The 22,244-nt window shown below is 39.9% G+C and overlaps 1 protein-coding gene across 9 annotated transcripts in view; it reads right to left on the bottom strand.

Annotated features, from left to right (window-relative positions):
- Window positions 1-21,719, bottom strand: part of CADPS2 (calcium dependent secretion activator 2) — a 290,272-nt gene extending 268,553 nt beyond the window's left edge. For 8 of the 9 annotated variants that reach the window (XM_058420271.1, XM_040062395.2, XM_058420272.1 and 5 more), the window contains exon 1: window positions 21,354-21,683. In XM_058420271.1, coding sequence (XP_058276254.1) covers window positions 21,354-21,683 — 330 coding nt within the window. Of the gene's footprint in view, window positions 1-21,353 lie in introns of all 9 variants that reach the window. The other variant, XM_058420273.1, reaches the window with a different exon arrangement.
- Between the last annotated feature and the right edge of the window lie 525 nt (window positions 21,720-22,244).

Genomic DNA, 22,244 nt, shown 5'->3' with positions numbered 1-22,244 from the left:
CAAAAAAAAACCCACTTTCAAACAATTGCTTAGAAAAAATGTAAAGGTGTTTTGCTAAATAAGGTTTAATAAAATTTCATATTGTGTTAAAAACAAACTGCTCTTTTTTTCAAATACGATAGAGCAATTTGCAAGACGTATATAAGAGGTACAGAGAAAAAATAATTGGAAAGGTAATTAGCAACCTTAAACACAAGGCAAGATACAAAAAGAAGAGATCATATTTCTTAAATAAATATACTTGCTAATTCTAACAATTTTGTTCTGTCTATGATAGAAAATCTTATGTGTCCAGGTTACAGGATATTCATCTTTATTATTCAAGTGTAATGGGATTAAATTGTCTTGACTTCTGATATCACAGTATGCATTCAAATTTAAGGTCTAGCTGTGTTTCAGGATGCTGGAACATCCCAGCCTACCAGATGAAAAGTGCTTGTCTACAGCACTGTACTACAGCTGCACTGAAGTATGCACAGAAACAAAGATTCACAGAATCACAGAATATTCTGAGGTGGAAAGGACTAATAAATATCATCAAAGTCTTACTCCTGGACGGGACACCCACACCCATGTATTTAACAGCATTATCCAAATGCTTCCTGAACTCTGTAAGGCTGCTGCTGTGACCACTTACCTAGGAAGCCTGTTCCAGTGTCCAGACACCCTCTGGATGGAGAATCTTTTCTTAATATCCAACCTACTTCACAGAAAAGTCCCTGAACTCCCATTAGATCAGAAACTTTTAATACCCATCATCTGGCCAAAATTAAATGGGCTTTTTTCCTGCTGTTTGTTCCAGTGAATATGAGGATTTCAGAAAGTGATGCTGTTTTAGTAAGAGAAAGCAGCAGAGGTTTCTCAGGGCCTCTCCCCCACTTTCCCCTCTACGTGCAAGAAAAATATTGTTGTGTGAGTCCTACTTATTTTGGATGTGATGAATTCTGGTCTGAAGGAAGTGACTCCATGCAAAACATGATGTGGTAACATTGCAGCACATCAAAGAAATGAACGCAACACCCACATTCCACTCCAGATACAGTCTATATTGCAAACAGTTTGGCAGCACTTCAGGATGCAGGATTATAAAAGAGTCACAAGGATATTCCTTGTCACAACTTGAGTGACACCCCAGGTCAGCACTTGGCACTAGTGAGAGACCCAGGCAGCTGTGTCCTACTTACACTGCCGACAGCTGGAAAACTCAACTCATAGGGTATTCTTCTCTAGAACTACAGAATTTTTTTCACTCTCAGAACAGTGGTCAAACCCCTGAACAGATGTTCAGAAAGGTCAGAGTTGTCACTGTTGAACATGTTCAAATTCCTCCATGTGCTCAGTGGAGATCTTACCCAATGTACCCAAACGAGCAAGTCACTTGTCAATCTACAGCAGACACCTTATAAATATCCCAAATGAGTGGATGACCTAATGAATGAACAGATGCACACGTTTGTGCTGAACAAATTACCCCTAACTAAATGGGAGTCCAGACGAGAGTGCCCAAACCTACCTGTCGCCTTCCCAAGCCTGTCTTCTTGCATGTGCAAACTCCTCCCTTCAGTTAAATACAGACCTGAAAATTAGCTAACTCATTTCTTAGTCACTGGTTATATCCATGACAATACTGCCGCTTTGACATTACAGTACTTGAAAATAAGGCCTCCTTGTAGATGAAGTGAGGGAAACAATCCTACTATGTGGAAGATTTTTTAATTTACAATAATTAGTATATTTCCTGCAAATTTTCCAATATTTTATTTGTAAAATATATGGAGAGTGGTTGCAATGCACGATAGTGTTAAGCACGCAGACTCATTTATTGTATGTAGGACACAAAAATTATACAATCACTAAAAAGGCAGACACAAAACTTTACATCTCTCAGTTTCGATTCTGATACAGCATCACAGGTTGCAAAACACTCTGAAAGTGGAACATTTTATCATCCAAAAACAACAGATGTTTCTGGCATCATGACAAGACAGCAGCATGCTTACAACACCCACAATAATCCAGAATTTGTGGAAAATCTACATTTAAAGGGGGCTAACACTTAGGAACAAAGCTTCTCTTACTTTAGAAAATAATATTTTGTGTAAGTGAATAAAACCCCCCCTTTTCATAACAATATATAATTAATTATTTTATCATAAACAGTATCAAACAACAGAAAAGTATGGAAAATAAATCAGCATTCTGTGAGCCCTTTGTAAACACTACCTCATCTTTTGACAAAGAATTTTCCCCCAGGATTTGATCTCCATTTCTACTTAATTTTAGAGCTATACAAATAATGTAAATTCAGCCTAAATTTCTAACTTCTAATGACAAGAACTTCAGGCATATTTACCCAATGCATATTAGTCCTACAAACAACTGCTACAAAGTAATCTAAAATAAATTTTTAAAAGGATTTATTACTATGTAGCTTATATACATTGAAATCCCAGAGTCACACGTTAAAGAATAAATTCACACTCTCCATGAGCCGTCTGGTTTAAAGTCAAGTATTTTTCTCCTCCACCCAAAAATCTTGTATAAACATAAGAATAGTATGTTATTGTTCTCTCAAAATGAACACACCTAGCAAAAATCCACAATTCCCTCTAAGGCAGATTCACAAACACATCCCTTTCTGAACAAGAGGCTGAAAGAAATATCAAAAAAGAAGGTATTTTACAATCTGTCTATGGGCTGCTATTGCCACACATCTAATTTTCAGCACAGTAGTAACCATTCATATTGGTCTGACTTTACTCAACATTAAAGATCAACTCCAGGTGCTCCTAAGTTACAGACCAATTAGTAATTGCTAAGTTGAGCTGCTTATTAGCTCAACAGGCATTTTAAAGTCAACAACAGATTGACTTCAGACAAGTAATGTTTGATACCACTGTATAAATCACCCAAGTCATTTAGATGTTTGTCTCTTCTCTAACAATGGATTTTATTTTTACAGTCATCAACAGTAGGCTCCCAACCACCAACAGTTTAGTGATTCCTATTCATTTTACTAAATTAGTATCTTGGAAGCAGAAGAGATAAAAGAGTGAAAAGCTTGAGGGGTTCCTCTTATTCATGTCTGACCTTCAGAGGCACCGTTGTCAAAACAGGTAAAACCATTTAAATTAATTTTGGAAAAAATACCAATTACTAGGAAACACTATACTACCCAAACTAAAAGTATGCCTAGTTCTGGAAAAAATTGCCAAATGATAGTTTTCCTTTTCTAATGCTTCTAAAATTTTCTTCAAAGTCAAAACTTTAAAGCAAGGGTGTTCATCACCACCAATAAGGGAAAAATCCAGACTACCTACCCTCTCATCTGCCTATCCTTACACCATGTATTGATACCTGAAAAATAGTTACAAAAATTACAGATTACATGATCTCAAGTATTTCATTAAAAAACAGCAGTGAGAATGGGAGTTGTACTTCTTGCAAAGCATATAATGAAACTTCTTCCTTGCAGCTGCATTCCGTGGTCTTACTTTCAAGAGACCTGTAAAGAGAGTTGTAAAGATAAGAAAAGGGACACAACCTTCTATCAGAAGGGTTTCCCACCTTCATCAGCAGGTCTTTAAAAAGTACTCTTCCAGGGAGAAGGAAATCGCTGAAACAAAGGGGAATGTGGAAATCTCTCCATTTAGAAACAAACCCAGAATAGACCCAACAGCTGACTAGAAACAGTCAAAAATTGGCAAGTTTTCATATCACAATAGTTCATGCTCAAATTTACCTATTTTAATACAATACATGGCCGTACTGTATTACATCCCTCTGGACAACTTGGTGGAGCTAGCATTTAACATTAGCACTTTTAAAGACAGAAACTTGTAGTGAAAAGGAACACAACACTATTTAGCTATTATTCAGATCTGTGCAGATTGGGAAAAAAACATACAATTAAATATTTTTAATTCTGCACCAATTATGATTTAATTTCTTGATTTCTGCTTAAAGGAAATGGCCAAGAAAATTTTCTCACTCTTCCTGATGCTGGCAAACCTATTCAAGAATGAGGTATTTAAAATTAAAATGTTAAAAGTTTACCAGCCTGTTCCTTCTTTTTTCTTTTTTTTTTTTTTTTTTTTTCCCCTAACTCCTACTGCAGAGCGGTATGATTTTTCTCCAAGTCTACCACTTAAAAGGAACAATTTCAGAAATGTTTATTTCAAAGTGTTGCATAATGTCATTATTAACATTTTATTTCAAATCATGACTCATGGACATTCATTCTGAAAAGCTACAAAATAAAAGCACCAGGAAGCATGCAGTGAGAGAGCAGGACAATAATGAAAATGAGAATGGAAATCAATAAAGAGAAAAGAACTAGACCAATGGGACCTGGACCGTATCACAGACCATAATTCACTGGTGACTAACTTAGACTGAATGCTAACAACTGAATGCTGGCAGGAAAGCATTTGATCAAAACCTACCTGACAGAGCACAGAGCTCAAAAGGCAAATCAAGCAGGTCTCTCTAAAGCTACTCTAATTAGAGCTTAGCGGTGTGACCATTTTTTTGTTCCCTTCTTAAAGATAAAAAGAAAAAAAAAAAAAGAAAAAAGAAAAACATTAGTCTTAAAGCTATTACCCTCCATAAATGCTTAGTTACAACTTAACCATATATTCACAGAGCATCTATTTGTACAAAATCCCACTGAACCACAGAAATTTCCCTGATTGAGACCCCTGAAGGCCAGGATCTGAGCAAGGCACAGCACATGGGCAAAGGGGAAAAGGTTAAGTGGCTCCAGGGCAGCACACATATTTAATAACATGACTGCAGACCAGATAACATCAGATGTTTGAAGGAAACAATGAAAGGAAGTTGGCTGAAAGCCTTCCAGCCTTCCCAGTTTAAGTCAGGAGTAAATTCTTATCTTTAATCCTGCAAAACTTTGGTGTACACTGTACTGGTAGTTTATGTATCTAACCAAAAGGCAACAGAAGAGGATTCCTGATCTCTATCTCTCCCACTGTCACAGAACAAACATGGCACAGTGATTAGGTACATGTCAGAGAAACTGAGCTGACACTTACTACATAGCTATTGCACCATTAGCTAGGGGGTAGCCTGATATTCCAGAGATGCAATTTCCTTTCCAAACTTCAGACAGAACCCAACCTTCAGTATTTCTATTCTTTTCAAAGTTACAGAAGAGGAGCAACTTGGATATTCTTCCTGTTCTGCACAGAAGGCATAATGATGAAGGATCAAAGTATACAAAAATCAGAGCTTCCAGAGAGATTCCTTCCTCTAACTCTTCTACCAAGACTATCAACTAAATTTGACAGGATGCCTCATTTCCCTTTCTAAAGCTTTTCTTCCTTCTGGTGCAAAGGACCAGACGATGCAAGCCTAAGCCAAAAGACATATATGCCATTCCATAAAATCCAGTACAGTTGAGGAGTATGAGAAGCGGAAGAGTTGTGGTGAATGAGGTTTGCTTAAGTTTGTGCAATTAAACCTCGCAGGCACAAGAACCAGATTTTCAAAATGATTCACTTGGTCCCCAGCACAATCACCATTCTCAAGAAGCACAGAAGAAAAATGACTGACCTTCAGAAAAATTCACAGTATATACTTTGTAACAGCTTTTCCTAAAATTATTGCTTAGAAGTGCTAAGTAGGAGTAAGGCAGACAGGCCAAGGTTCCTTGCAACTTTCTGATGCTGGGAGATGCACGAATTACCAAACTACAGGCAGAATAAAAGAGGACATAGGGCCATAAGTAATTCATTCTCATGCTCTATTCAACCACGAAATTGTGGGGTCAAAGGAAGGAAAGTTAGGAAGTTAGGAAGGAAGCACCAGTCTACGTTTTTTGTTGCACAGAAAACTCATGTATATACATGTCAATGGATTTCAAAACAAAAACACTGGCTCAGTATTTTAGAGGGAAAGATTAACTCCAAATGCTGCTGGTTTACATGTTATTCATGTTATACATGACTGCTACAAGCATTCAAGTTCATATGCAAAAGTATAGTGAAAATTCACAAGTCTGGACACATTCTATAGAGAAATCAGCATGCCCTAACTATTTAATCTCCTGTGGTCAACAAAATGCTTGACCTAACAGATGTTTTGTAAACTCTGCTTGGCAGTATGCCAAATGTGGCCGGGGCAGAATGCCAGAAACAGCCTTTTTAGAAACTTACTGGACAACCAGGAACTCAAAACTATTGATGGCAGTTGGGCTAAAAACAAAGTAGAAGGAAGACACAGCAACACTGCAAGTGAATTCATACAAATTGTGTCACTGAACACGTTTTGTTTTTTATCACCACAGCACTTAATTATTTTGAGAGCTTGCTGATAGGCATGGTTATTGAACACAAATCTGGTCTCAGCAGTTTGCATTTTGTCAGGAAGATCTCTCGCCTGGAAACTGAGAAGTGGTAATTTATTCTCTATGTCAAAGAAGTAAGAGGAGTTAGTCAATCCAGTCATCTGAAGAGTGGAGAGATCTGAATGAGGCAGTGTGCAAACCCTTCAGAAGAGTCTGAAAGTTGTCCAGCATCCACCAAATATCCTCCTCCCAAAAGAGGGCAGCAGCTCTCTATATGTAGAGGAGTATAGACTCCTCAGGACAAGGATATAAAAATAAGGTTAGAATCAGGGTAAGGGTAATGGAGTAATACCTGACCCAGCATAGGATGGATTAAAAAATCACCACTTTACTACAATTATTTAAAATATTATAAAAATCAAGTAATCCATTTTCTTTTTATTCTTGCTTTCTGGCTAGAAGAATGCTGTAGATCTTATCTAGACAACAGCTACACAACGGAGATATTGCCACAAAGGGGAAAAAGACTCAAAAAAATGTGAGGGCAACTGTTAAAGGAGAAATAGAAGGAATGGTAACTGAAAACTGACAATAAATACAGTGTTTCCATGCTGTTATGACAGAACAGGAACATGACTGTAAATATTCTGAATCTGAAGACTGATATTGGCATTCAGGGCTGGGATGCACTAGCACACAGAGTGGATAAAAAAAATCTTATTGGATAAAAATATGTACTGGAAAACAGCCCCCACATGAGCTGTGGTAACAGAAATGGGGTGAAATTCAGCATCCCAAACTTCAGGCCAGGACTCACGACAGCTTCTGTGAGATTCTTGCTCTCGTTGGCTGCTATGAGCTGAAGGCTCAGATGCACTGCCTTAGCACACTCCAGGTACCATGTTAATGTGACATGAGAACAAGGGGGCATTAATTCCAGCTGCAAAACCTACAGATAAAGGCAGTTAGGATATTCAGAGAAGAGAGACTACTGCCTGAGGGATGGTTCAGACCTTGGATTGCTTCATATAGCAGAATGAGATGCCATCCTCTACTAAATCATCAGGAAAGAAAAGCATTTATTGCCGCTGAAGGGCAGAGCTGACAGAACAGGAAGTGGGTATAAACCAAACCTGCAAATGCATTCATCTGGGAAACAAAAGTCTCACAACTATTAGAGTAAGGAAAAATGGTAGCAATACCTACTAAGTGGAATTTCACCTGCTTATAAAAAAGACAAGATGTCCTACTTTTGGACATGAGACTGACTCAACCCAGGAGGTCCCTTCCCATCTGCAGTTCAAGTATGATACACAGTAACTTGTCTGTGTGTTGAATACATCCATCAGCTTGCAAAAATTTTGCAATATAATCTTTCCATCGCACAGCAAATCCACAATTTTATTCAGCTATGATATTTGCCAGCTTGTTTACTTGGTGTACCCGAGGCACAGCAGCTTTTTTAGCCTGGTTTACTACATGTTCTGTCAAAGGCACAAATACAGTAGCAGAGCTGTTTGGCAGCAGACATGTCCCCTGGTAATTTTCTCTGGCGATTCAAAAAATATCTTGTGAACTGGCAGGGGGATAAAATACCTGTTTTCACACCATACAGTAAGGGAAAATCTACAGCTCTCCTATTTGTGCCACCTTTCAAAAAAGTCAATTTTGGTTTCCTATGTTGTATGCACACAATTTGCAAATACACACATTAAACAGTTTACTGCATCAGAAATGGTGTCCTTAGCTCAGACTATCAAATCCTCCTTAAAATAGGATTAGTTTAGTCCATCTTGATCTTTCTCACTCTACTTCATTGATTACACAAAATTATTTACTCACAACAGAAAAAATCCCCAACATATTATTTCAATGCTTTATTTGGCTTATCATTATTAGGCCCAAAATTAGCAAGCAACTTGTATTTGGGAGAGAGTTTTCAATTTTGGTACCTGAAGTACTATTTTTTTTATTTATTCATATGAATGGCTGTGGTGAGCACCTGCTACCTGACACCTGCCTTACAAACACAAATGCACATCCTGTCCAAGGATGGATTCACTCCATTGACAAAATGACTGAGTTTCTACCTGAATCCTTCAGCCTTTTAGAAAGGAAAGGTTAAGAGGCCACCTATCTTATTCTGATGTCCTTATACAGTTCTGTTTATTTTTCATGCTCTCCAGCACAATAGATTGAAATGGATTTGCATCACTGACCATCTGTATTGCTCAAAGCTTCAGCTCCTCACACTTCTTCACTCGATCTCTGAGAAGACGTGTTACTCCAGCTATTACAGTCAGTAGGCATTACCCCATTTATCTTATTAGCACTGACTGAGACAGTGTTAGTGTGACCACTGACACGAAGCAGCTGTTTCACCCTAACCACATCACTACTAAAAATAAAATAGACCAACTTCTTTTTTTTTCCCCAAAAAGTGACTTATAGATAGCTGTGTTGGCTACTCTGTGGCCTCACTAAAGTCAGACTGAGTAAAAGGTAAGCACTATCTCTACAGTTGTGGATTGCAGGAGGAGAATTTTTTCTTACTTTTTTTAAAATCACATTATCAAGATAGCTGTTTTCCTGTTGGACTACTTATTTTTCCACTACAGGAAGAAAACCACAAATTCAATCAAATAAGGAAAATAAATTATCCTTCACACTGAGAACATATATACTTCCAAAGCAAATGTCTGCAGCCAAGGTATAAATCCATCCTAAATACAAAATCAAGCTACATATTTAAGTCTTATGCCTGTAAATCTTTAAGAGCAGAAATAGAATACTAGAAATTCAGTGTATTCATTTCAATAGGGCACACTCTGACCTAGCCCTAAGGAATCAGATCAATTCTAAAAGTTCAATATTAATAAAAATAAAATCTTTACTATTAACACAATTTATATGAACATCTGCCTCCTTATCACAAGGTTTAGGACTTTTATCTTTGAAAAAGCTATAAAAGACAAGGCAGAAACATGGATCTGCAGGGTTTGGGATGTTGGATTTGCTGGCTTGGTTTGGAGGGGGGTTGGAAGTGTGTGATGTTTGTTTTTAAAAAAATTCAATGGCAATTTACAAGTTCTACTACAATAAACAGAACAAATAAAGAGACATTTCTGAAAAAGTAATAGTGTTAAGTAACTTGTATTTCATGCATAAAGTTTTTAAAGTTAATGCATAACTTTAAAACCAATGAGATCATAACATGCAGTGCAGCACTCATTCTAATCCCCTTCTATAGTATCGATGGCTTTTTTTCCTGCCTCTCTCATGCAGCTATACACTCTCTTTTCCCATTTATATATAAAAAAACCCATACAGATGCACAGTCTTCACATCCCATATAGAATCTGGCAGAACCACAGCATGCAGGGAAGCAGGAATGCACCAGCGATAGCAGGACTCTGCCTCTGCCATGGATCACGGTCAGGGTCTCACTTTGAGCACACAGGAGTCACTTGTGTCCACATCCTTCTTCCAGGACATGAACACATTCAGAGTTACAGCATACAACTGTGGGACCAAACAGATACTAACCAATTCAGCAACACATAACCTTACAGGACCAAACAGATACTGATAAAGCTACTGAAGTTCAAAACAACTAAAAGACACCACAAATGACTTGGGTATTTTGGTTCAGGGTTTGTTCACTCTTTGAATGTGAACCCCACATAAAGAGGGGCTCACTACAATGATCACAGATTGATAATTGAGAATTAAATGTCTTACATGGACATCACAGAGCAGTGGGTGGATTGCCCAGCCTAACTCCTTCAAGACCCATGTCCTATGCACTTCATGTACACCCCAGCACTCTGGGGTACCTGCAGCCCCCCACCTCGGCCTCCAGCAGAGACTTAGAACCAGTAAAGGAAATTGCCCCTAGAGTTTAATGTTTCCAAGCATTTCTTTTTATTTATTCCTAATCTAAAGTCCTATGTATGTGTCAATGTAATTGAGGATTAAAGCTATTAAAAACAGCTCAAATTAACTTATTAAGGAGTGTCAATTAGGTGGAAACACCCAAACAGATGCCTGGATAAAACTTTACCCCTGAATAGCCCCTTTAAAAACTGCTTAGGTTAAGAAAAGCCTTATTACTTGAGCTAGTTTGTTTGGGGGTTTAGTTTTTGTTGGTGTTTTTTTTGTTGTTGTTGTTGTTTGACTTTTTTTTTTTTTTTTTTTTGGTTAGGGTTTTCTAGAGAAGATAAAATTTTATACTTTTGATTTTTATTCTGTCAGATGTAATTTTCATATTGCTGTTTTTTCAAGAATATAGAAAAATCACAGTTCATTTGGTGGCCCATCCACTTGACAGCCAACAGTTGCTACAGATACACATGCTACTAATCAACACAGAGGATGCTACCCATAGGCCCTCTGTAAGCACCAAAGACCTCTCTCAGTTCTAGGAGCAGTGGACTATTACAAAGCAAATTATTAAAAAAAAATACACTATGTCAGCATATTTCATAAGCAGGTTCTATTGAAGGCATACCTTAAAAAAGCAGTCAAAGAGAGCATTTGATACTGAAATGGAAATACTATTCTTATTTTACCTGTCATTCTGCCCCTATTAGTCCCTGCCTCAGCACTGCAAAGCATAAACACAGCCAACTTGCAAATCAGTTCAGGTCTATCTGTAGGATTAGATTCAGTGGATGGCTCAGAGTGTCACAATATTTTCCAAGGGCACTTTATTTGCTCTCTGAAGATACTCTTCAAAATGATTTCTTAGTCATTAATTATTCATTCTATTTCTTATAATCAGTTCTTTTAATTAGTATCCCAGGCAGCTTTGCTGAGGATCCCACACTTTCAGTAATTAGGGGCAGTTTGTTGCTCCTAATTAACTTCAGACAGAGCAAGACTCTTATTACTTTGTTATTTCAGCTGTTTTTATGTTTGCATTGCATATGCTGTCCTGCTTTAACGGGCTCAGAAAGGAGACTGTTGTGTCCCTGTTGTGCTATTTATCTCATTTAGGTTCCATTTCTCTTTCTTGACTCTGTGTTAGTTGCTTTATATTAAATCTCTCTGAAGTCACATCTCCACTACCAAGCAGTGTGACACCAGAAAAGTGCATCTGTACAGTGAAACAGAACCTGCCAGCCTGTACAGTCTCCTACCCCTTTTGTGTTGCTTTGCATTGTCAAGTGCACTTGTAACAGACACAGCAAGTTTGTAACACAGCAAGAGGGTCATGTATGGAGGTTTTACCCAGTTTGCTGATTTTATCACGCCTCTGTAGCTTCTTGAAGGGCATTCCAGACTGAGTTCTGACCAAATGTTGTTAGCAATCAATGGGTTAATAAACCATTAGAGTTTAAATATCCAGAACACATAAAACACCTACAGGCCTAGTAATAATAGGAGTAATTTTATTCTTTTAAATAAATAATACTTCTTTTTCTTACATGGTGTTTTTCATCCACAGACAGCAAGATATATTAAAGCAGCAGAAAGACTGGTGTAATCCAGTTGCTCCAATTAATGTTTGAGGAAGAGTCAAGCAAAGACAACAGCAGCTCTGTTCACAGCGTACCACTGAGCTTCCAGGAGATCCAGCAAGGAAAGAGGTTCTAAAAATTCCCCACCCCAGCCTGGGTGGTGGGGGCAAAGAGGAGACAAATTTTCATCTGGCTCTAACAGAAGTCCCGTAAGGTACATCCTGCACTCTGGGCGTCTGAGAGAGAGCCACGCACAAAAATACTCGCCTAGTCTGATATCAGTGGGTGACTGATCTGCAGAACAAACAGATTAGCTTTACATTACACAGCTAAGAATATTGCTTCTTTTTCAGCAAGACATGAGCAAAATACATCAATATATGCACACACAGCTGGATCTTGTAATTGTCAACTTCCCACTGTAGGATATTTGGGTTTTTATATTCCAGGTGGTAAAACAGAAGGTTTATATTCACAAAACATAGCTAGTCTTATAATAGTTTTATATAACACTTACATAATTTTATAACATTTATTATCACAGAAAAAACTTAATTAAATTATTAAGTACCAAAAAACCTGGATGGCAGAGAAAGACAACTGTAAAAGCTGGCCTCAATCTCAAGCAGTGTTTTTCAAGTAAATTAATTTGGGAGATGAATTATGTTGGAGCAAATGTCCAACAGGTAGCTAAGGATTATTACAAAAAGAAAAATTCTAATGGAATTTGTTAACTTCCATCTCCAAATAATACCACTATTTACTCTTAAATCCCCACTGGTAAGAGATGAATCCTCTGCCTTTTAATGACACTATCGGAAGGAAGAGAAAGTGAAAGGGGAACTGATTTCTAAGATGATTTAATATCAAATCTGTACCAAACAACCTCTTTGGTTTTTGTTTGTTTGTTTTTGTTTTTGTTTTTTTTTTTTAATTTCTTCTCCTTGCGTATGCTTCATCCATAATGAGGTTAAAATAATAAAAAAATTAAATGGTCAATATTAATATTTTAGCACTAATATATATTTGATGTATTAAATAGTTGGAACAGAGAAACTCTTGTAAAACACTTCTGAATAAGAAATAACCTTGCTACAAGGCCTCAGAATACATAATTTACAAATAAATCAAAGAATTTATGAGCAATAGCCACAAACTGGAGATGTTCCCCAGAAAAAGCCAGCAAGATAAACATTCAGCGTAGACTGCCTGAAGGTGAATTTTTTCTTAGAAAAAGAAAACTCATGAATTCAACATTAGTAAAACCTAAAGATATAAAACAACTCCAACTTTCTGCAGATAAAAAACCAGTTTTCCCCAGTGCACTATATGCTACTGCTTTGATTTTCATGCAGTCCAACTCCTGCATGCCATTTTTCTCACCAGTTCTTTGCCCTAGCTATTACTCTGTATTACGCTGACATGGATTTTGAGACTATACCCTTACTTACCAGTTTAATCAATATCCGTTTTTTCCAGACCAATACATTTCTTGCAAACTCACCCTCAAGATAATCCTTCCTTCATTTCTGTTTAACACTGAAAAGCGTAACTCTCATGACCAATGGATTTCTCTGCTACAAATTCATTCCTCTTTAACTCTGTCATTGTCCTTGCTGAGCAGTTCCACTACTCCAAAATTAATTCTGTTCCACACACTTTCTCAACACCTTCAACTCAGCCCATGAAACTCTCCATCACTGATGGCTGTTTCTCCTCTAATCATTGTAGATGTACACCATCTCTTCAGAGCTCTCGTTTTATACCCTATATATTTGTCCTTTCTTCCACATCCTTGTCTATGGCCCAAACAAGTCTGCTCAAAGTATTATCCTAAGGATTCTTTTTGTGTCTATCACTCAGAATATCCCTCCAGCAGTTTCATCACACAGAAGCTGCCAGCCTCTATTTCTAAAACCCCACAGACAAGACAATTGAACATAAATGAGTAATTAATGGTTGAGAGAAAAACGGAAACACAGTTGCAGAAAAATTCTTGTATAATCACCTTCTCTTTTTCTAATTTTGTTTCACCAGGTCACATATTTAAAGAAGTACTCACTGTACCTCTGTTCATTCTTCACAATGCTGTTAATTAATGCTTTTCCCTTTCCTGACAGGAAAAACACTCAAGAACATTCTTGAATTCATGCATATAAGCAATCACACTTGAAGAGAAGCATATGTTTTATCTCCTCACTGCAAAATAAATAAGAACCAGAAATAAATTCTATTGAGCAAGTACCATCAACTTCTAGGGAGTTTTAAATACAAAATGAAAAGCCTTCAATCCTTATGGCTAAGAAAATAACCTTCAAAATGCAAGCTTAAGCTGATGCAGCCTGATACCGACATGCAAACATTCTTTCTCTCCTGCTGCTCAGAGTTTCCCACACACAGCAGCAAACTGAAAACTGCCTTTTCACAGCTGCTGTTCGGAAACCTGGGGGAATCAGCTGCAACGCACAAGAACTGGGCTGCTTCCAATTCAGTGCCAGCACTTCTATGCAGAACTGGGCACTGGAGACAAGCACTAAGCACACGAGCGGGACTTCAGCAGACGCTGTTCCTCGCCCTGCCTCCTGTCCTGAACGGCAAGAGCCAGAAGTCACGGAGGAGTCCGGGTGCCAGACCTGCACATGCCACTGCCATCAGCTGGCAGCAACAGGAGTAACTTGGAAAGAAATATGGGAGGCATGTTTGCAGCTAATGTGCCAAAAAAACCCTATATGAAAATTGGCTTCAGGATTAAATGTTTAAAAGCCTTAGGGACTGGCACAAGGTTAAGACAGAGTAATACACTAACTGGGGCTCAGTACACCTCAATATAGAACCAGAGTCAAGCCATGAAGAAAAACCCCCCAAAACACATCTGCAAAGAGCAGAGGTGAGGCGGTGAGCCAAGCACTTCCCTAGCAGACAACAAACACATCATCCCTTCCTCTAAGGATACCTCTTGGGTCAATAAAGCAAGTCTTGTCCCAGAGCTATTAGCTTTCCACTTGCAGCAAGGGAAGCACCAGGAGGCAGGGATATGTTAAGCTAGCAAAGTAAGAGACATCTACACACAAGGAAAAAAAAGGATAATGGGAGAGTAGAACACAAATACAAAGGTACATTAAAAAAGCAAACCCATAAATACTGAAAGCAACTTCAGGATGATATTCACCAGTACAAAAAAGAAATGGTACAAAGCCAGAAAGAGAAAAACTGACTTTAATAGCCAGCATGAAAATGGAAAGTGTCAGTAGTGCCCCCAACCATGAACTGGTGACAACAGGTTTGCATAGGGGAGCAAGGTGGAAAAACTGAAAATTTGCTATTACAGAAATACACTGCTCAATGAATAGCCAACTAGCAACCAAACAGTATTTTCTGTTCTGGCAATAAAAGTTAAAGACAGTATGTAGCAATTGATATTTTGATATATTGCGCCTCAGGCAGGTGAAGGAGTGGGATTCAGAGGGGAAAAAATTGTTTATCCCAGCTTTGTTTTTCCACAGCATCAATTAGTATACTTCACAGATGATGTCAGAGAAAGTATTTAAGACAAGATGAGCTGATTTGGTATTTCTGCCTCTCAATCATCATTTACAGAAGTTCAGAAACACAAAATACAATGTGAGAATAACAACTGCAAAGGGTTAGAAATGCAAGGCAGCCCAGCCATAGAATTCCCCTGTATAGCCCCTGCAGAGAGGATGCCAATCAACTGATTCTTCAAACTTTCCTCTTGTCAGCTCCCCTTTAGAAAAAACTAATAATTAGTTTTCCACAAGCGCTTTAAATGGGGTATTTTCCAATAGAGTTAATGCATTTGTTAAACTGTGTGGGTGACAGAAAAAAAAGAAACAACCTGAGGTCACGCATTCAGAAAAAAAAATTAAATTGTCCCATCAAAAAATAATAACTACTCAAATTTCAAAGGCAAGTACAGGTAAAATAGGCAGTGAAAATAAAAAAAAAAAAAAGCAGGCAAAGAAGAGAGTGATAAATTTTTCATCGTAGTAGACAAGGTTTGCAGACTATCCACACACGCTCACTTCATTACACAGCTGTTTACCAATACGAGGTTTTCCCAGCACATCACCAGCTTCTGGCCAAGCCACGCTGATCAGTGCTGAGCTCTTCTGGTAAGCCAGAAGAGGAATTTAAGATTAAAACAAAACTCACGGTTTGTCATTTCTGAAGCAGTGCTGGTTACTAAGAGGCTTTGCTTCTCTCATCACCCTTCAGTACTTCTCCAGCCAGAGCTGATTCAATTGCCCATGGTGAGTAAACTTCCTACTGCAGGCAAAACCAACTTCTTCCCCAAACAGCCGGTTCTCACAGGGGTAGAAAGATCTGTTTGTGAATAATCTTGTCTCAACATGGTAGTCTGTAGGCTACCATATTATGGGTTTTGACAGGATTTACCAGAACTCTCTATACTCACTTGACTAAAAATAAAAACTATACACAGCTTAGAGCATGATGACAAGGTGTTATGGGGAAGAATAAGGCAATAAACTTGATTTTAAATGATTCTCTACACCACCACAAAAAGAACTGGAATTTGTAAAGGAACTAGTGAAGGCAGAATTGGAATACATGTTCCTAGAAAGATCTTTAGCAGAATTTTGACCAGACGATCTAGTTTTATAGCTATGTTTTTTCTCTGAAATGTGTCTAGAGTTTCTGAAAACAATGGTTTTGGGTGTATTCTCCTTGCTACCTTAGCAGTGTAGACAGCAACATCTAATGAAGCATGTTCAGAGCCCAAGAGACTATTTTTCTTTCCCAAAACATGCTTAGCTGATAAATAAGCAGATGCACATCACCAGCTCAAAAGTAAGGAGATATAGGACTTGAGACAGAAGAAGGACAAACATTGGGAATAAAACTGCAATACGGAGAATGAAGTCTATCCCCATAATCAGCATTTCCCAACAGTATTACGTAGTGAACATTATAAACCCCTCCTTCACAGAAAAAGTCCAAGAAAGAGGAAAGTATGAATGCACAAAATTCAGATGAAATAAATTACTGATTATTACGGCTCCTACTTTCGAGGATCAGCTAGAACTCAACGGTTTTGATCTCCTCATGATTTAGTAGGTGGACAGGAGAGAAGGAATGGAAGGAAAATAGGCCATCAAGTATTCAGGAAGTAAACTCACTCAGTTATGAATTCTACATGGCCAGATCAATTACTTCTAATACCTATCACCTATGAAAGCAAGACTTGAATTATCAGCTTTGATATACTAAGTCTTTCGTGCATTACAAAATCTTGTTTAGTGCTTCTTCTCCCTTAGTCTTGGATTTCTGTGTGGCCACTTGATACTAGAGTAAATTTTAAAATGTTGAGAAAGACAAACACAGGAAGAACACCCTTTTTTTTGGCTAGTTAATTGTAGTACTTTGTTGTCCCTTCCTTCCCCAGGAACTTCAACTCTGATTCATCTCCCAGATACCAAACCTACCTTTGGCACACACTTGCTGAGTACAACTGGGTGGGTACATATGTGTGTAGAAATGATTAGTATAAACAGCAGTTACCTGGGTCATCATCTAATCACTGACTCAGTACATACATACTCATATAAATAATACATATTCACATACACCACCTTCCCTTGACGGAAGACAGTCACAAGTGAATTTCTTTCACAACCTAAATCTTATTCTACAGACAAATTCAATCTGGTGATTTGCAATTTGGTTGTCTGGGGTAGGAGAACAGAAGAAAGAGGATTTGGCTTAGTTAACGATTGTCTTCTCTTTTGTTGGGAGTAGAAACAAGGAGTGAAGAGGCAGAAGAAAAAAATGGTGAAATATGTTAGAGGAGACTCATAAAAATGTGGTGAATACAAAAAGTGATAGTCTCTTTAAACCAGGGACAGACAAAATTTGCTGTATAAAAGAACAAAATGTAATGCATTGATGCATCAGTATTTCTCTGCAAGGTGGAAAATACATTACTAAATATTCACAAATATCTATTGAAACTATGTTACTAAATACATACTGGCTCTACTCTGTAGAGCTAACTCCATCTTCATTAGGATATGCTACCCCACCTCAGAAAATAACACCATGCTTCAGTTCCACACCTCCAATATTGGATTATTCCCCCTTCCCTACCAAAAATCTACCAGCAACCAAAGTAAGGTAGGGTAGGTTATCAACTAACTCTGAACAGTTAAAAAAGAGTATTTCTATCACATATCCATCCTGGAGACTAAGAAAAAAAAAATAGCAGCCATATTATTAAAGTATGTGATTCAGCAAACCCTGGGCTAAATTACATTGAATTTGTCATTAAAAGAGAATTAGAGGAATTGATGGACTCTGGTGAATTATGATAGTTCTTGTTTTTTCTTAAAGTTTGATTTTCTTTTTTAATTAATCTTATCTATAACAATACAGCAGAGCTGATTTTATTTAGCAAGAAGAAAGAAGGAAGAAGAAAGGACAACACAGGAGTGAAACAGTGCCTGCATTCAAAATTTTTTAATTAGTATAACACAGTCCATTAAGTATGGTGGTTTCAAGATACCATATAGCACATTTTAATCTGATACTAAAGCAAGAACATAAGAAGTCAGCCATACTGTAACCCATTTCCTTACTGATATTACAATGAAGATATTTGATATATGAACTCCATCTCATTCCCTTACTGATAATATGTTCCACATTAAAAAGGAAGCAAACTGCATTCCTCAATATTTGCTCAGCAATATGCCAAATGAACTGGCAGAAAGAACAAATTACTTCTGCTCTTAAGCAGGGTGGATACTATTCTTAGGCTATCTGAAAGACTGCTGGTGCAAAAGCACTACAAGGAGTTCACAAGCAGAAAGAGGCAGGGAGCTGAAACCACACAGCATCACAGGCTCTCATTCAAAACCATACCTTGGATAACTGATGACATGCTGTAGCTAACAGCTCCAGTTACATAACAAAGGTAAGGAACCTCAGTCCAGCTCACAATGGACAGCCAGCCAGGTCAGAGCCGAAGCAAAAGAGCAAGAGATAAAGGAACAGTCCACATCTGTACCCCTTCTTGGCAGATAGAAATTTAATTCAGGAAATAACACAGACTTTTATCCCATAGAATATGTGTCACAGAATCACATTCTGGTGGTAGGTTGGAAGGGGCAACAGTGGGTCATCTGGTCCAACCTCACTGTTTAAGCAGGTCATCCCAGAGCACATGGCACATGATTGCATCCAGATGGTTCTTGAATATCTCCAGTCAGGGAGACTCCTGAGCCTCTCTGGGCAACCTGTTCCTGTGTGCAATCACCCGCACAGTAAAGAAATTCTTCCTTATACTCCAGTAAAGTTCTTTCTCATATCCAGGTGCAACTTCTGCACATCTCTTTCTGCCCATTGTCTCACTACTCTGCACCACTAAGAGCATCCTCTTGACATCCTCCCCTCAGATACTTATATACATTGATAAGGTTCCCTCTCAGTCATCTCTTCTCCAGACCAGCTGTCACACCTCCAGAAGCGTCTTCCTTCAGCACACCGTTTAAGACAGGTGGTTGTACTCTCATTCCCAAAGCTGACGTGGGGCCACCGTGCGGCACAGAGAACAGAAATTAGACGCAAAAGAGGGCTGCTTCACACAGCTCTCGGCAATCCCAAATATCAAAGCAGGTCTTCTGAACTCTCAAAACTCATGACCAGTTCTATTATCCTACGTTCAATCGTTAAATGGGTAATATATACAAAATTGTAAAATAAAAGGAAGGATGGTTATGTGCATTTCATGACATCTAGACAGAAGTACAACTCCTAGAAAGAATTATTTTTTGTGTTATGTCTTATTTAAGAACATTATTTCTTGACCAGGAAAAGACAAGTCATCCTTGTTCTGCAGCTAAATTCCTAAATATGACAAAAGTCTCTTTGTACATACAGCAATTAATGCGAAATCCAGAGTTTGCCTAAAAATAGTAATCAGCAAGAGCAGTATTTAATCAAGTCAATTTTGTCAATCAGTCTGTTCATTGCTCATCGATAAATCCACAACAGTTTTATTTCTGCATTTGCTGCACATCAGTAATCTCTTTTCATACATTTTATTAATAAAAATAATTATTACAGTAGTTATTTTTAAAACAGTTCCTATACTTAGTGACTTAGATCAGCGAGAACTTCTAAATGCTCAGTATTTTCTGCAATTGATAGCCACAAGCTGCAACTTGGAAGCTGATTAGGAAAATTTAATCAAAAGGAGGCCAAAGCAGCGGTAGAGCAGGTCACACAGACAGGTTGTGAGATCTCATCCCTGAAGGTTTCTGAGACTCCTGCTTGAACCTAGACTGGTATCAACACTACAGCAAGTCTGCTTTGGCTCTGTCCAGTGGGAAGCCACACTGAGATGGATCCAGGTATCTCTTCAAAATATAATTTCTCTGATGATTCCATGTTGGGGTAGGGAATTTCCAGTGAGTTGAAAATTTTTATTTCAGATTTTCTTTGGCTTTCTGCTTAAAAGATGTCTCTATTCAGGCTTCAGAGTTTAAGTACTTACACTTAATAAAAACAAAATAATCTTCCAGAAACAACCTTATTTTTACTACCATGTTGCCATGTTAACTTGTCTGAGAATTCACTCAACACAATTTCCTATAGCAGGCATACTTCAGATACCCCAAAACATTTAGTATTGGATTTTACAAAACCTTAGACATATGGAAGTATCAAGATCATAAAAGCCAAGTAGAATTAAATACTTTTTGTATCCTATCACTATCCTTCTGGAAAGCAACGTAGAATGGGTTTGTTCTTTTTGTTTTGGATTAGTTTGTTTGCTTACAGAAATGAAAGTAAAAAACGAAATTTTTAGACCAAACATTTCAAGAACTGAGTTTTTAAGTAGTGACCTGGTAATGTAGTGCCTTAATCCAAAACTTTTAAGTATTCTACTTATTCAATAGCTCAAAATTAAGAGAGAATAAGCATAAATACCTACCACGCACCTGCCAGTTCTCAAAAGGTTGTCTTTCACGTACAAAACACAGAGAATAACTTAAGTCAACCTTCATTAGAAGGTCATTCTCGCCACAAACGTGCATGTTGATTGCGTCTACGTACAGAGAGCACACTCAATTCATGAAACAAAACAGTTTTCTCCTTCACCTGTGTTTTACGGCTTAATTTGCTCGGGTTGGGTACAGCCAGTCACAACGCGAGTCGCAGGAGGCACCTCTGGAAGGTTTAGTTTCACCCATCAGGCACCGCCGAGAAGCAGGAATATATCCACCGCAGCACGGCCCCAGCGCGCCCGCTCCCTGCGCTCCGGCGCCCTTCGCACGGCGACTTCGAGCGCAACTCTTAAAAACTTACACGACTTCACCCCTGGTGACTGATGGGTTTCTAGATAAAGGGTGTGTTTTGGGCAAGGCGCGCTGACACTGCAGCAGCCGCTCCGGCAGCGCCGTGCCCGGCCGGTGCCGCGGCCCCGCTCAACCTGTTGCGGGCCGGAGCGCCACGGCGGCGGCGGCGAGCGGGACGGAGGGCGCGGGACGGCCCGCGGGGGGCGAGCGCACACGGCGGGGCAGGGGAGCGGGGAGGCGGGGGCTCACCTTCTGCTGCCGGCGGGCCATGTCCGTGGGCTGCTTGGCGTTGAAGGGGTGCGCGATGCACCTCGCGATGAACACGTAGAGCTGCAGCCGGAGCCGCTTCTCCCGCTCCTCTCGCTGCAGGCGCTCCTGCTCCTCCCGGCCCTCGCTCAGCACCGAAGGGCTAGGGCTGGGGCTGGCCGCCCGTGCCGCCCCGGCCTCCCTGCCCCGTGAGTCCCGGGGCGGCGGCGGGAGCGAGCGCGGCGAGCCGCCGCCCGCCGCCACCAGCACGTCCCGCCGCTCTTCTTCCAGCAGCTCATCGGACTCCTCCTCGCTGGAGGAAGGGTCCAGCATCGCTCTCGGCGGGCGCGCCCCGCGGTCGGGCACGGAGCGAGGCGGGGAGCGGCGCGCACCTTTCCGGACACGTCGAGTTTACACGCGCACTGTTTCCGACCGGCGGCGGCCGCGGGGCGGGAGCGGCGGGGCGGGGAGCAGAGGCGGGGTTTGGGAAGGGGGTCGAGCCTGGGTTGCCGTGGGAATTGCTCCGAGCGGCTCTCGGCGGAGGCAGAGGCGGGACTGGGGCCGGGCTCACATCTCCGCCCGCCCCGGCGAGAGCGGCGGCCCGCGAGTGTCCGGGACAGGTCGGGCAGAGTGCGCTGGGAGCGCTGTAGCACCGCACCTGCCGACGCGCCCCGGCGCACGGCTCTGTTCGGCTGCCCTGCTCCCAAGGCAGGGACAGCCTCTGGCCAGGGAGCCCTCGGCAGCGCTGCTCCGCTCGGGCCCAGCCGGCTCTGGCAGCGGCTGGTGAGGTGCTCCTTGCCCGCGTCCCGGCCAGCGTGGGAAGCGCGCCCGCCGCTCGCCAGCCGGCTCGGACACACGGCGGGACTCCCTGCTGGAAGGGCAGAACGGGGACTG

The sequence above is a fragment of the Hirundo rustica genome, chromosome 4, assembly GCF_015227805.2.
Source record: "Hirundo rustica isolate bHirRus1 chromosome 4, bHirRus1.pri.v3, whole genome shotgun sequence".
Taxonomy (NCBI): domain Eukaryota; kingdom Metazoa; phylum Chordata; class Aves; order Passeriformes; family Hirundinidae; genus Hirundo; species Hirundo rustica.
The sequence above is the reverse complement of the archived record's forward strand: the minus strand, read 5'-3'. Positions and strand labels throughout refer to the sequence as shown.